Genomic DNA, 16,430 nt, shown 5'->3' with positions numbered 1-16,430 from the left:
GCATGCTTATCTCACTATTAGATCTGCTCTGGGAATGAGTGGCTCCTGCAAGGCTCCGAGCTCTTCACGCAACCATTTGCACGGGTGCCAATTATTTGGGTTAAGCTGAGTAACTTGGCTGCAGCTCTCCTGTACTTTGGTCATGTGAGGAGGAGCTCTGCCCAATACGGAGTCAGGGAGGTGCATATATAAGCGCTGACAGGCAACACGCTGACTATGGTGCTTTGCTGGGTACTCACTAGCACTGACCTGCAGCACTCTGATACAGCACTCAGCGCTGGGACAGTGACTACAACCAAGGTATGTATGATTATCTAGCTCTACATACTGTATCTCACATGGGACGTTACCATTTGTTCAGGGCATGTCCACTCTAAGGCACTCACCATCCATCCTAGACCGTGTGCATCACTGCACCTGGGCTTGTAGAGTAGCATCCTCATGTAAATGCAGTGTATTCTTGGAAGATCATATCTATTTACTTTGTATTTTTCTCTGAAATATGATGTATACAGTTGATAAAGTCGTTTTTACATAGTAGCCGCAGGATAACATACATAGTGCAGCGACAGCCTAGGACATCATGCAGGCAGTCCCCCTGTCCCGTAACATCATCGCTGCAGTGGGAAAGTCCCAGTGGGCACCTGGGAGACATCGTTGGGAATAAGATTCCAGGAGGGGGATGGATGCACCTCTAGTGATGCAAGTAGCATCGATCAGTATGTTTATAAACATGATCATTGTATTACGGGTGTGTTGTTCTAAACCGTGATAATACCGGCAACGTCTGTGCCACATGGGCTGTATGGATTACTTTTATAGTAGCAGCCACGCTGCCTGCCTGTACCGCTGTATAGTGCACACTGTAGTTAGCTATGAATGAAATATATTCATGTTGCAATTACACATAAACCAAAATTGTCTTCTAGTTTTGTTGGCTGAATGAGAATAATATATGTATGTGTAACTATGAAAGGACATTGCCATGCCTGCTGGATCAGTACATACTCTAACTGGAGTGCTGCAGTTTTTTATTTTAATAATTGTGTTTTCTGGTTCCTGTTAGCAGGAGAATTCTGGGCATATGAACTCCCATTCTGTGCTTGCCTATAGGGGCTCAGTAGTTAAAGTGCAGAACAAGTAATAGACTGATGAACAGTTCGGTTTTGAATCGGCCATTTGATTAAATGTAGGATAACTATTCTGAAAGAGAAACCAGCTGGTTGAAGATGCCACAAGAACTAGCACAAAAGCTACAATGCTGTTCATATCATAGCATAGATAGAGTATAAATGTGGACTGCAAAATCATTTCTATATCAATTATTTATTTATTTTATATGAGGGGGAAGTGTACAGGCTAATTATGCAATATCCATATCCTTATATTACAGAGGTCCTCATTTGTAATATATGCAGATTATTTTAATAAATCCTCTACAGAAATTCATCCCATTCCACTGATTGGTAATAATGAGTGACTGGAAAGTACAGGTTCTTACCACCAATACTTTGTTGGGTTCAGATATATTTGTGTGATGTGTGTATCCGTATTATATATATATATATATATATATATATATACATATATATATATATATATATATACACACACACACACACATAATTACATACATATACTGACACAGGGACACCGCACTTACTCCATTGAATACAGTATAGTGTAGGGCCATAATGTAATCCTAGGAAAGTGTTTAGGCACTATAGCACATGTCAATATCATAGAGCAAAAAAAAAAATGTAGTGAAAAAAACTAAAGTCAACATACGTGTATGAAGGCATCTCATACTGCCACTTTCCTGCTGCTTTACATATGGGACTTAATTTAGACCTGATCATAGCCTGATGCCCTTTCTGGAGTGCACACGCGCAGCGGCCATACTGCATGTGTGCACCCAGTGAGATGCAAAAGCATCTCACTGCTACAATCGCCTCTGCTTGATTGACAGGCAGAGGCAGTCGTTGGGCGGGAGGGGGCGTGCCAACGGCATTGGTGGTGCGCTGTCCGGACAACGCAGGCATGTCCAGACCGTTGCGGGGGCAGGCCGCGGCGGCTGCGTGACATCACATGCAGCCGCTGCAACCCAGAACGGGGCAGGTAGGTGCCTGCCAGCACAGGTAGGCTGCACTAGTAGAGAGCTATTTGGCGGGTGCGAAAGCATCGCCACCGTGCGTATGCGGGGGCAGATCTTGACATGCAGGACGGAGTAGCCCTGTGATGGGCATCCCCCCCACATGTCAGATACACGTACTGTAGATCTAAGACCAGGTCTGAATCCCCCCCATTGTCCAACTTCATTTACTGACATTTTCCATACCATTCCACACCACCACTTCCAACTGAGCACTGTATATAAACAAGACATATACTGTATGCATTAGCCAAACGAAGGCAGGGTGCTGATGATGTGTAGCAGCATTAGTAAACATTAAGTGCCCATTAGTGATTAATCACTTGCAGTTTACCAAACATGCAAAAAACAGTTTTTACATTTAAAAAGACCATGGTGTAAATGTAATAGACTGCGACTTGCAGGTATTGGCGAGTTTCCAGGGAGTCCGCCTGCTGTTTTTATGGGGCAGTCATTTAAAAGGCAAAGCCAGACGCTTTAGCTTTCTAAATGATTGCCCCTTTTAAATTTTGGCCAGACATACCGGGAACTTGCAGATGCCTTTAAGTTGTAGGCTATTACATTTACTCCCCCCCCCCCCCCCCCCCCCATCTGTCAATATGTCAATTGCATTACAGTGTACAGTATATAGAGGTAGCTTTGTTGCTATAGATTAGATTTCAACCAGGGTCCCATCTGTGTTGAGCTTGTATGTTTTCCCATATAGTTTTCTCCTAGTGCTTGGCTTTAATGTCAAAATTGTAAAACATACCAGTAGATTAATTGCATTCTCAAAAGGAAGGATGATCCCTGATGAAGTTGTTTAACAAATAACACTGAAACATTAAACAAAGGCTTGTAACTGATTTCTTCTAGAATATGTGAGCAAGAGAGACCACTGCAAGAAGGTAGACTGCTCCAAGAGGGTTATTTACTAAGCATCGGGTTCTAAAACCCAGTCCTTACGGTCATATTTATGAACAAAATTGAAAAGGATAGTGATTTTTTTTTTTAGCAATACATGGCTAGTAAAAGCATTGCACTTTTAAATTTCGGGCATAAACATGATCGTAAGAACTGGGTTTTAAAATCCAACGCTTAGTAAATATACCTCTAAGAAACAGTGAGTATATAAGAAGCCACCTTTATAGAGTAACCATCAAAGGCCAGGTGAACTATTAAAGCTATAAAATTTGGAACAAAGGTACAAATGGCTTCAAAGATGTTTATTTTATGTAGATTTTAATGCCACTATTTGATGCGGAATGATGCACATATAACAATTAGCAGTCAGAATATTTCACCTTAATGTTTTGTTTTTTTCTCTTAGGCAAAATGATTGCATTGATCAGTACCTTTGGTGGGTTATCTGCCACAGAATTACTTCTTGCATCTGTGGTCTTTATTATGGTCTTCCTACTCATCAAGTCCCAAAGGCAGAAGGTCCCAAAGGGAACAAATAGAGTGCCTGGGCCAATGCCCTTACCACTGATAGGAAATCTGCTTTCCATAAGCAAGAATCCCCACCTTAGCCTGACAAAGATGAGCGAGACCTATGGGGATGTCCTCCAAATACAGATTGGCACAAAGCCTGTGCTGGTGTTAAGTGGGCTGGAAACAATCAGGCAGGCTTTGTTAAAGCAAGCCGATGTGTTTTTAGGGAGGCCTGACCTCTTCACCTTTCGCTTGATTGGTGATGGACAGAGTTTAACATTCAGCCATGAATCTGGTGAAATATGGAAAGCTCGTCGTAAACTGGCAACCAATGCCCTTCAGACCTTTGCCAAATCTCCCTCCACATCTTCTGGCACATCTCTGGTGGAAGAACATATATCTAAGGAGGCAGAATATCTAATCAAAAGATTCCAAGAACTCACTGATAAAAAGGAAGAATTTGACCCTTATAGGTATGTGGTTGTGTCTGTAGCCAATGTTATCTGCGCAATGTGCTTTGGAAAACGCTACAACCATGATGACCAAAGCTTCCTGGACATTGTTAACCTGACTGATGAGTTTGGGGCAGCAGCTGCGTCAGGAAATCCTGCAGACTTCATTCCAATACTTCAATATCTTCCAAGCCGCACCATGAAGAACTTCATAGCTATTAATAAAAAGTTGACAGCCTTCACACAAAAGATTGTTCGTGAACACTACAGAACATTTGATAAGGTATGACCTGAACACAATTGCCATAGGCATCTTTTGCCCTACTCAGAAACATAATCTTCATAGGCTGATATCTTAGCACATATGGACTGTCGTCAATGCAGCATGGAACTTACATTCATGCGGTGGGATGTAATAACGCCTGAGTTTGCCGGAGGTGCGGGATGCCGGCTGTACTCAAGACTTTTTTTTTTGAAAGCAACAGTCATTTATTTACAAGGCAAAACCATGCCTTGTAAATGACTGCCGCTTTAAAAAAAGAGTGCGGCCGGCATCCTTTACCTCAGTCAAACTCAGACGCTGTTGCTATTACATCCTACCTATACAGTCTTATACTATACTATAGTGACATGCTATTCAATATTTCAGAATGCTGTCCGGGATATTACGGACTCTCTGATCCAACATTCTCAAGAGAGGAAAGTAGACGAAAACTCCAACATCCAATTAACAGACCAGAAAATCGTAAACATTGTAAACGACCTCTTTGGAGCTGGTGAGTGTATTGTCTTATTTACATTTACGTCTATAGCGCCAGCATATTCCATTGTGCTTTACAGTTGGGAACAAAACGGTAATAAAATATGATGGCATCTTTCATTCTTGTCTCTTTAGGGTTTGATACAGTTACTACTGCTGTGTCCTGGAGTCTCATGTACCTGGTAGCTCATCCACAAATACAAGATAAATTACAGAATGAGCTAGGTGAGTTTTGCAATACTTAAATATCAATATTAGTATAAAGAATCCTAAATAAGAACAGAAGCATGCATTGAAAAATCAAAATAACTCAGAAAGCTTATGCCTTTACTATTCCAGTAACTACTGTATAGTAATTCCTGTAGGAGTGTAACTAAATTGCATAGCTAAATATAAGCTTAAGCATTTAAAACATATAAAATATCATCCTAATGCGGGCCATACATCTACGGTCTGATCCAGACTCCAATGATCAGCGATCTTTCAAGAGAACGGCGAATTGGACCAATGTACTTGATGTATTGACCCCTTAAGACAGGGGTGGGGAACCGTTTTTCTACCAAGGGCCATTTGTATATTTATAAAATGCTTCGGGGCCATACAAAAATGATCAACTTAAAAATTAGCCTGCCCCCAGTAGTTATGCCACAGTAGATATGCCCCCAGTACATATGCCCCCAGTCACTTGTTATGCCCCATTAGATATGCCTCCAGTAGGTTGTTATGCTCCATTAGATAAGCCCCATTAGATATGCTCACACACACACACACACACAAAGGAAAAAATAAGATTTTACTTACCGGTAAATCTATTTCTCGTAGTCCGTAGTGGATGCTGGGGACTCCGTAAGGACCATGGGGAATAGACGGGCTCCGCAGGAGACATGGGCACTTTAAGAAAGAATTTAGATTCTGGTGTGCTCTGGCTCCTCCCTCTATGTCCCTCCTCCAGACCTCAGTTAGAGAAACTGTGCCCGGAAGAGCTGACGGTACAAGGAAAGGATTTTGGTAATCCAGGGCAAGATACATACCAGCCACACCAATCACACCGTATAACTTGTGATAAACTTACCCAGTCAACAGTATGAACAACAACAGAGCATCAGTTCAACCCTGATGCAACAATAACATAGCCCTTATTGTAGCAATAAATATATACAAGTATTGCAGAAGAAGTCCGCACTTGGGACGGGCGCCCAGCATCCACTACGGACTACGAGAAATAGATTTACCGGTAAGTAAAATCTTATTTTCTCTAACGTCCTAGTGGATGCTGGGGACTCCGTAAGGACCATGGGGATTATACCAAAGCTCCCAAAACGGGCGGGAGAGTGCGGATGACTCTGCAGCACCGATTGAGCAACAATAGGTCCTCATCAGCCAGGGTATCAAACTTGTAGAACTTTGCAAAAGTGTTTGAACCTGACCAAGTATCAGCTCGGCATAGTTGTAATGCCGAGACCCCTCGGGCAGCCGCCCAAGAAGAGCCCACGTTCCTAGTGGAATGGGCTTTAACTGATTTCGGCAGCGGCAATCCAGCCGCAGAATGAGCCTGCTGAATCGTGTTACAGATCCAGCGAGCAATAGTTTGCTTTGAAGCAGAAGCACCCAGCTTGTTGGATGCATACAGGATAAACAGCGACTCCGTTTTCCTGACTAGCCGTTCTGGCTACATAAACCTTCAAAGCTCTGACCACATCCAGTAACTCGGAATCCTCCAAGTCACGAGTAGCCACAGGCACCACAATAGGTTGGTTCATATGAAAAGATGACACCACTTTTGGCAGAAATTGTGGACGGGTCCGCAATTCTGCTCTATCCATATGGAAAACCAGATAGGGGCTTTTATGTGACAAAAGCCGCTAATTCTGACCCACGCCTAGCCGAAGCCAAGGCTAATAGCATGACCACCTTCCACGTGAGATATTTTAACTCCACCGTTTTAAGTGGTTCAAACCAGTGTGATTTCAGGAAACTTAACACCACGTTAAGATCCCAAGGTGCCACTGTAGGCACAAAAGGAGGCTGAATATGCAGCACTCCCTTTACAAACGTCTGAACTTCTGGTAGAGAAGCCAACTCTTTTTGAAAGAAAATGGATAGGGCCGAAATCTGGACCTTAATGGAGCCCAATTTCAGGCCCAAATTCACTCCCGACTGTAGGAAGTGGAGGAAACAGCCCAGCTGGAATTCCTCTGTAGGAGCATTCCTGGCCTCACACCAAGAAACATATTTTCGCCATATACGGTGATAATGTTTAGCTGTCACGTCCTTCCTTGCCTTTATCAGCGTAGGAATGACCTCGTCCGGAATGCCCTTTTCTGCTAGGATCCGGCGTTCAACCGCCATGCCGTCAAACGCAGCCGCGGTAAGTCTTGGAACAGACAGGGCCCCTGTTGCAACAGGTCCTGTCTTAGAGGAAGAGGCCATGGGTCCTCTGTGAGCATTTCTTGCAGATCTGGATACCAGGTCCTTCGTGGCCAATCTGGAACAATGAGGATTGTTCTCACTCCTCTTTTTGTTATTAGCCTCAGCACCTTGGTATGAGAGGAAGAGGAGGAAATACATAGACCGACTGGAACACCCACGGTGTCACCAGGGCGTCTACCGCTATTGCTTGAGGGTCTCTTGACCTGGCGCAATACCTCTGTAGTTTTTTGTTGAGGCGGGATGCCATCATGTCCACCTGTGGCAGTTCCCACCGATATGTGATCTGTGTGAAGACTTCCTGATGAAGTCCCCACTGTCCCGGCTGGAGGTCGTGTCTGCTGAGGAAGTTTGCTTCTCAGTTGTCCACTCCCGGGATGAACACTGCTGACAGAGCGCTTACGTGATTCTCCGCCCAGCGAAGAATTCTGGTGGCTTCTGCTATTGCCACTCTGCTCCTTGTGCCGCCTTGGCGGTTCACATGCGCCATTGCGGTGATGTTGTCTGACTGAATCAGAATCGGTTGGTCGCGAAGCAAGTGCTCCGCTTGACGTAGGGCGCTGTATACGGCCCTTATTTCCAGGATGTTGATGTGAAGGCAAGTCTCTTGACTTGACCACAGACCTTGGAAATTTCTTCCCTGTGTGACTGCTCCCCACCCTCGGAGGCTAGCGTCCGTGGTCACCAGGACCCAGTCCTGAATTCCGAATCTGCGTCCCTTTAGAAGGTGAGAACTCTGCAACCACCACAGGAGTGACACCCTGGCCCTGGGGGACAGGGTGATTAACCGATGCATCTGAAGATGTGATCTGGACCACTTGTCCAGTAAGTCCCATTGGAAGGTCCTCGCATGGAACCTGCCGAAGGGAATGGCCTCGTATGATGCCACCATCCTTCCCAGGACTCGAGTGCAGTGATGCACTGACACCTGTTTTGGTTTTAACAGATTCCTGACCAGTGTCATGAGCTCCTGAGCTCTCTCTATCGGGAGATAAACCTTTTTCTGGTCTGTGTCTAGGATCATGCCTAGGAGAGGCAGATGAGCTGTAGGAACCAACTGCGACTTTGGAATATATAGAATCCAGCCGTGTTGCCGTTACACTTCCAGAGAAAGTGATACGCTGTTCAGCAACTGCTCTCTTGATCTCGCTTTTATGAGGAGATCGTCCAAGTACGGGATAATAGTGACACCTTGCTTCCGCAGGAGCACCATCATTTCCGCCATTACCTTGGTGAATATTCTCGGGGCCGTGGAGAGACCAAACGGCAACTTCTGAAATTGGTAATGACAATCCCGTACCGCAATTCTGAGGTACGCCTGATGAGGTGGATAAATGGGGACATGAAGGTATGCATCCTTTATGTCCAGAGACACCATAAAATCTCCCCCTTTCAGGCTTGCGATGACCGCTCTTAGCGATTCCATCTTGAACTTGAACCTTTTCAGGTATATGTTCAGGGATTTTAAATTCAATATGGGTCTGACCGAACCGTCCGGTTTCGGGACAACATGGTCGAATAATAACCCCCTCCTTGTTGAAGGAGGGGAACCTTGACCACCACCTGTTGAAGATACAATTTGTGAATTGCAGTTAACACTATTTCCCTCTCGTGGGGGGAAGCCGGCAGGGCCGTCGGTGAGGGGGCATCTCCTCAAAGTCCAGCTTGTATCCCTGAGACACAATATCTATTGCCCAGGGATTTAACAGGGAGTGAACCCACTTGTGGCTGAACTTACGAAGGCGTGCCCCCCCGGGCCTAGCTCCGCCTTTGGAGCCCCAGCGACAAGCGGTGGATTTTGTAGAGGCCGGGGAGGACTTCTGTTCCTGGGAACTAGCTGTGTTGTGCAGCTTCTTTCCTCTGCCCCTGCCTCTGGCAAGAAAGGACGCACCTCGGACTTTCTTGTTTCTTTGTGTTCGAAAGGCTGCATTTGATAATGTCGTGCTTTCCTAGGCTGTGCAGGAATATAATGTAAAATATCATCATTACCAGCTATAGCTGTGGAGACCAGGTCCGAGAACCCTTCTCCACACAATCCTCAGCCTTCCATATGCCTCTTAAGTCGGCATCATCTGTCCATTGCATATTCTACAGGACACGTCAAGCAGAAATCGACATAGCTTTGACTCTAGAACCCAGTAGACTAATGTGTCTTTGGGCATGTTTTATATATATATATATATATATATATATATATATATCTATATATATCTCTTAAGACAGCATCTTTAATATATATATCTCTATATATACATATATATATATACATACTAGGGTCTCAATCTCTGCTGATAAGGTACCTGTCCACGCTGCTGCAGCGCTATAAACCCATGCCGACACAATCGCCGGTCTGAGTAGTGTACCAGAATGTGCACGCTATCTGCAGGATCCCTGAGGATAGCTGTTACGTCAGGGCTACCTTTTGTGCAAACGTGACACCCTAGGGGAAGATTCCCATCGTATCCTGGCCCTAGTAGGGAAAGGATACTCCCTGAGAATTCTTTGTGGGAAACTGCAGTCTCTTGTCTGGAGATTCCCGCTCTTTTTCATCATGAGAGGAGGGAAATTTACCTCAGCTTTCTTCCCCTTAAACATGTGTACCCTTGTGTCAGGGACAGATGAGTCATCAGTGATATGCAAATCATCTTTTATTACAATAATCATATATTGAATACTTTTATGCCATTTTGGCTGTAACTTTGCATTATCGTAGTCGACACTGGAGTCAGACTCCGTGTCGATATCAGTGTCTATTATTTTGGATAGTGATCATTGAGAGACTCTGAAGGTCTCTGCGACATAGGGACAGACATGGGTAGATTCCCTGTCTGTTTTCTAATCTTTTGTGCAATAAATTCACCTTAGCACTTAATTACACATATCCAAACAGGTGTCGGCGTTGTCGACGGAGACACCCTCACACACACATTTGCTCAATCTCCTCCTTAGGGGAGCCTTTTACCTCAGACATGTCGACACACACGTACCGACACACCACACACTCAGGGAATGCTCATCTGAAGACAATTCCCCCATAAGGCCCTTTGGAGAGACAAAGAGAGAGTATGCCAGCACACACCCCAGCGCTATTAACCCAGGAATAACACAGTAACTTAATGTTAACCCAGTAGCTGCTGTTTATATTGATTTTTGCGCCTAATTATGTGCCCCCCCCTCTCTTTTTACCCTCTTCTACCGTGTAACTGCAGGGGAGAGGCTGGGGAGCTTCCTCTCAGCAGTGCTGTGGAGAAAAAACATGGCGCTGGTGAGTGCTGAGGAAGAAGCCCCGCCCCCTCGACGGCGGGCTTCTGTCCCGCTTTAATGTACAATTTTTGGAGGGGGCTCATACATATATACAGTGCCCAACTGTATATATGCAAACTTTTGCCGAAGAGGTCTCTAATTGCTGCCCAGGGCGCCCCCCCCCCTGCGCCCTGCACCCTTACAGTGACCGGAGTATGTGGGTGTAGTGTGGGAGCAATGGCGCACAGCTGCAGTGCTGTGCACTACCTCAGTGAAGACTGGAGTCTTCTGCCGCCGATTTCGAAGTCTTCTTGCTTCTTTCACCCGGCTTCTGTCTTCCGGCTCTGCGAGGGGGGCGGCGGCGCGGCTCCGGGATCGGACGACGAGGGTGAGATCCTGTGTACGATCCCTCTGGAGCTAATGGTGTCCAGTAGCCTAAGAAGCAGGACCTATCTGCAGAGAGTAGGGCTGCTTCTCTCCCCTCAGTCCCACGATGCAGGGAGTCTGTTGCCAGCAGAGCTCCCTGAAAATAAAAAAAACCTAACAAAATACTTTCTTACAGCAAGCTCAGGAGAGCTCACTGAACAGCACCCAGCTCGTCCGGGCACAGATTCAAACTGAGGTCTGGAGGAGGGACATAGAGGGAGGAGCCAGAGCACACCAGAATCTAAATTCTTTCTTAAAGTGCCCATGTCTCCTGTGGAGCCCGTCTATTCCCCATGGTCCTTACGGAGTCCCCAGCATCCACTAGGACGTTAGAGAAAAAACAATACTCACCAGCCCCGCTCCTGCTTCCAGACCGAGGGGAAGAAGCCAGGCGACCGCTAGTAACAAAATCTCAGCGGGCGCCCGGCATCTCCACGGTTAGGTGAGCCTGGCTGGGCCGGATCAAGTGGCTCTGCGGGCCTTATACGGCCCGCGGTCCTGAGGTTCCCCACCCCTGCCTTAAGACATTATTACAGAACATATAATGAGCAGAGTTTTTATTGGCAACTTGCACTAGTTCAGCCATGATAAAGTACAACTATATACAGCGCTAGTTGTATATTGTTGTAAAACAAGGTTATTTGAACATCTCCTTTGTATTTTATGCAGTCAGCTATACAATAAACAGATGACTATGCTCAGCTGAGGTTTTTAAATGCTCAGTTTGTTTTTTTGTGGGTGATGGATCCAATACATTCATGTTGGCATTGTTGAAATACAGAACACTGTCTCAGACTCTCTGATGGTTCAGCAAAAATACTGTAGATCCAATGTCACCTTCACTGTCAGGTTACAGTTTTTATCACATAGCAAGAATATCATTTTCTTTTAAACCAGTTAATGCATTGTGCACATTAATGAATCTAGGAGCTTGAATTTACTGATAATCTGAGTGCTTCTAAATAAATTGTGTTATTAATCTGTTACAGATCAGGTAATTGGCAGAGAGAGGAGACCAAAGTTATCAGACAGAGCTGATCTGCCTTATACAGAAGCCTTCATTTTAGAGATGTTTCGCCATTCATCCTTCCTTCCCTTTACTATTCCACACTGGTAAGTCCCGACTGCATTACAACTACCAATAAAAAGGACACTGTCAAAGTGTATTATATGCTGTCCAGCCAGCAATGCTATTGTTATTTTAGGACACACTGATCTTTTTATGTATGCTAATTAAGTAATAACCATGAGAAAGATGACACCAACACTGGTGCCTGCATTTGGGGGAAAGTGGATAAGCTGTCTCTTGACCCATTACACCCTTAGGTTAAAACTGACAATTACTGGCATTCTGCCAACATTGCCATCCGTTGGGCCCAGTATAATGTACAGGAGTCTCTAAGACCCATTATGTGCGCCAATGGAGATCATAGTACATTTGCACAAACCAACAAAACAATGCACACAATAGAGCTATAGCTGTAATTGCACTGCTGCTTTTCCATTTGTTGGTGACCTCTATGTGCATTAATGACATTTAGCATAACCTAAAATAGCAGTTGTCTAATAAGGCAATGTGACATATTAGAAATAGAAACTTTCGTGAAGCTGTTGTGTAATCCTGATTTACTGTTCATCAGTGTAAGTTGTTATACACTGAGTTTCATTGCAGTAAATAAGTTGTCCTTATTATTTGCAGCACCACTGCTGACACTGTACTCAATGGATACTTCATCCCCAAGGGCATATGTGTTCTAATCAACCAGTGGCAAGTTAATCATGACCCGTAAGTATCTGCTGAATGTCATACAAGTTGTACTTTAAGATATCTTATGCAGAAGAACTGACTGACTCACATGACAACCCTTAAAAGTCTCAGGAAAGCAGCATTTTCCCTGTAAGCAGAAGAGAAGAAGAAATTGGTGATGCATTACATTTGTACAACATTTCAAGCTTAGGTAGAGTAAAATAATTTAGCAATCTTTACACCTTGGTATATCAAGTAGCTGTTCAGTCATACCTACAATGTACTAAGCACTGTGAGACCCTGCCCTATAGTTTACCATGTTTATATTAGGACATGTTAATCCAAAGATAATGACATCACCTTTATAAATTCCTCTGAAGCATAAGTGCCTCCTGTTAAAATAATGAACATGGATTTCTGTTTGGACTTGCATTATATTTCTTTTAGATCCTTAAGTTGCTGTGTCTTCTTTCTTCTGACATGAAATTAAATACAATATTATGGTTCTAGGACTCTATGGAAGGATCCACTTAGCTTCTGTCCAGAACGTTTCCTTAATGCAGATGGATCATCCATAAACAAGACGGAAATGGAAAAAGTCATGACATTTGGTCTGGGCAAGAGAAGATGCATTGGTGAAGCCATTGGAAGGATGGAGGTCTTTCTGTTCCTCACCACCATGCTCCAGCAGATGCAGTTCTTTAAACATGTAGGAGAGAAGCTGGATATGTCTGCAGAGTATGGGCTGACCATGAAGCACAAACGGTGTCACTTCACCGCCAAACTGCGCTTCCCTATGATGCCGAGCCAGTAGAATGAGGCTGAATGCTCTGAAATGTGCAATCACTTGGTGTGACTTGGTATTAAAGTCATAACATTGTGTCTGCATACATTTTATGCTATAGACTGGACTCTATACCAATCAGCTAAAAGACTTTATGCATATAAGCAAAAAGCTTTGTGTTACTATAAAACAGAACATGTTTCCTCATAATACAGAAAGGGAAAATCTTCTGCCAACCAAGGCTGGTAATTGTCATACAGTATATGAAGGAATCAGTTAAGTCAAGCTATTCTATTTTAAGCTATATATTGTTTTTTGGCAATTTCTATACAATTGCCCATTCAGGTATGTCAGGCCTGGCCAATCTGTTGCTTTGCAGCTGTTGTGAAACTGCACATCCCAACATACCCAACCACCATTTTATCATTCCCTAATAGCAAAACCGTGGCAGGGCATGCTGGGACTTTTAGTTTCACAACAGCTGAGCCACAGGTTGATCAGGCCTGATGTACATTAACCAAATACTATACTTGCCTGTGTCTTAGAGCATTCCGGAGGCCAACGAGCAGGAGAACAAAGGTGCGGAAACAGTGTTTGTTATCTTTCTATATATACTTCACTATTGAACAATCAATATGATTCCTACCTGTCTATGCATGAATTTATATTGCGTTACATATGTTTATCTAAGGCTTCTTGATCTTTTCTCAAGTTAGTAACACACAGGATTTTTTTTTTTGTTGCTCACTGAAGTCTTGTTTGCTTTTACACTGACATCAAAAGCAAAGGCCATTAGTATTTATGTAACCAAAGTTGACAGAAGTTTCAGTTGGAATTATACTTGCATCAATTCATATTCATCATAATGCAACTGGCGCTATTTAGCACATTTGACAAATATGCAAAGTGTTATTGCATACTAACAAGAACAATCCAATACTGACCTCAAGCAAACATTAACTAATTTCACTTAAATTATGCCAAATCTTGCCATACAAGCCTGAGACATTGAGCAGACCTTGTTGGACTCTTATTTCACAGCTGCCAGCAGTATCCTAGTATGACTGGGGTATGTTAGATAGACAAGACTTAGGTCGACAGTGTCTAGGTCGACCACTATTGGTTGACAGTAAGTAGGTTGACATGGTTTCTAGGTCGACAGGGACTCTAGGTCGACATGAGTTTTTTTCACTTTTTTTGGTGTCGTTTTCTCCGTACAGTGACAGGGAACTCCAATTGGTGCACCGTGTCCCCTTGCATGGCTCGCTTCGCTCACCATGCTTCTGGCAAGGTTACCGTTCCCAATTGTAGTCCACGTGGATCATAAAGTATGAAAAAAGTAAAAAAAAAAGTGAAACTCATGTCGACCTAGAGTCCCTGTCGACCTAGACATTGTCGACCTAAGTCTTGTCGACCTAGAGACTGGATCCCAGTATAAATACCATTGTGTCTTTCTAAAGCACACAGGCTAGACTTAGGTGACAAAATACAGTATAACACATTTAGCACTTTTGTTTTGTTTGTTTATTTGTTTTGCTTGTAAACATTGTAAAAACAGTTGTGTAAATTAAATACTTATTTTTGCAAAGAAATAATGAAATAATTGGTGGAATATCTGTATATTATGATCTCTGTGAGATAATAAAACAGAGGGTAATCTTTTCTTCAACTGCAGAAGTGTAATTTTTTTTCCACCTGTATATTTATGTCATTATAACCAAAGGGACCTCATTAATTCTTCCAATACCCCAGACACATTTTATTTTAATTAAGTTTGCTTTATTAAACAATTCTAACACTGATTATTGATAGGGACTCTACACCTCTTAAGTCCTTTTGAGACCTGCAGATAAATCCTGGGTGTTTGCGCATGAACGTGCATCAACTCTGGATTTCTGAAAGTTTGACACAAGTCCCGGGTCCTCTACCCTGCTCTCAACTAGGGTCAGGAAGCTAGCTCTCTGCGAATCGCAGCATGGTCTGGCAGTCCCAGAGGGAGTAGACACCTCCAAATGGGACAGCCTGTAGTGTTTGTGACTGGCAGGTAGGACTTCCAATAGAAAGTCACTGTGAAGCCAATGCAGTCATGGACTTCGTCTGGCTTCACTGACACTGAGCTGGGTGGTGAATTTTTCGGGGGGGGGGGGGGGGGGGAGGGGCCTTGGGAAATCCACCACTGTCCTTTTCATTTATTTACTGCAGCACAAGGGCTCAATTTTCCAGGGGATTGGCAAATATTTGAGTTTAAGGAGAGTTTACCTCTCCAAGGACCTGGTATATCTAAGTCACATTAGCTTACATGGAGCTTGGTACAGCCGTAGCTGTACAATAAAGAAATGAAGGAAAAAGGGACACTTACTTGCCTGCCTAATGCATTTCAAGGTGAACCTTCACTAAACTCTGTGCCTGATTCAGTTACTGTTGCATTACATGTCGGAAAAGTACCGATGTTCAGTACTTTGCTCATGTGCAGGACCCATACTGCAAATATGCAGCATGGGTCCTGCGTCACTGGATGCATCTAGGCTGCAGATGTCTAGTGATTGACAGTATGCAGCTGCTTGTGGGTGGGGAAGGGACGTCAATGGCCTCCGTTTCCCAGAAATACGTTCTATCTATTTACTAATGCTTCAGGTAAAATGGTGCAGCTAAATGAGTTCTTATGGGTGTGAAATGAAAAGGTAACATGCCCAAAAATGTTTTTTTGAGGAAGAAACCCATCAAAATGCTGTGCACTACATAACCCTGTCTTGTCATTGATGATATACTAGCTTATATGAGTGAACAGAAAGACCATCCTAAGTATTTTACCTTGGCTCAAAGACCACAATATATAACAAAATAAACTGAATATATTGCCCCGTTACTGGTATTTATTTATAATACTTAATGAATTGACTGTTTTCTCGAGGGAACTAGGTATCAAGTGGTTTTAAGCCTTATTTAAAACACCAATCCAGCTATGGCATAAATTAAGTTCTTATTAGGGAAGCAATTACATTTTAGTGGGACTGGATGTATCTGTA

The 16,430-nt window shown here is 43.6% G+C and overlaps 1 protein-coding gene across 1 annotated transcript; it reads left to right on the top strand.

Annotated features, from left to right (window-relative positions):
• Window positions 1–205: 205 nt before the first annotated feature.
• Window positions 206–15,073, top strand: LOC134932188 (cytochrome P450 1A5). Its single transcript, XM_063926374.1, has 7 exons — window positions 206–300; window positions 3,462–4,300; window positions 4,667–4,793; window positions 4,913–5,002; window positions 11,863–11,986; window positions 12,573–12,659; window positions 13,131–15,073. The coding sequence occupies exons 2-7, from the start codon at window positions 3,467–3,469 to the stop codon at window positions 13,432–13,434; spliced, it is 1,566 nt and encodes a 521-aa protein (XP_063782444.1). The 5' UTR covers window positions 206–300; window positions 3,462–3,466; the 3' UTR covers window positions 13,435–15,073.
• The last annotated feature ends 1,357 nt before the right edge of the window (window positions 15,074–16,430 follow it).

This window comes from Pseudophryne corroboree, chromosome 6, assembly GCF_028390025.1.
Source record: "Pseudophryne corroboree isolate aPseCor3 chromosome 6, aPseCor3.hap2, whole genome shotgun sequence".
Classification (NCBI taxonomy): domain Eukaryota; kingdom Metazoa; phylum Chordata; class Amphibia; order Anura; family Myobatrachidae; genus Pseudophryne; species Pseudophryne corroboree.
This window is presented reverse-complemented; position numbering and strand designations above follow the sequence as displayed.

Excerpts from the sequence above, each read along its gene's own strand:
- LOC134932188 (XM_063926374.1), top strand. The coding sequence starts at position 3,467 with ATGATTGCATTGATCAGTACCTTTGGTGGGTTATCTGCCACAGAATTA. Across the intron at positions 4,794-4,912 it reads AAACGACCTCTTTGGAGCTG|GGTTTGATACAGTTACTACT; the intron begins GTGAGTGTATTG and ends TTGTCTCTTTAG. Across the intron at positions 12,660-13,130 it reads TGGCAAGTTAATCATGACCC|GACTCTATGGAAGGATCCAC; the intron begins GTAAGTATCTGC and ends TTATGGTTCTAG.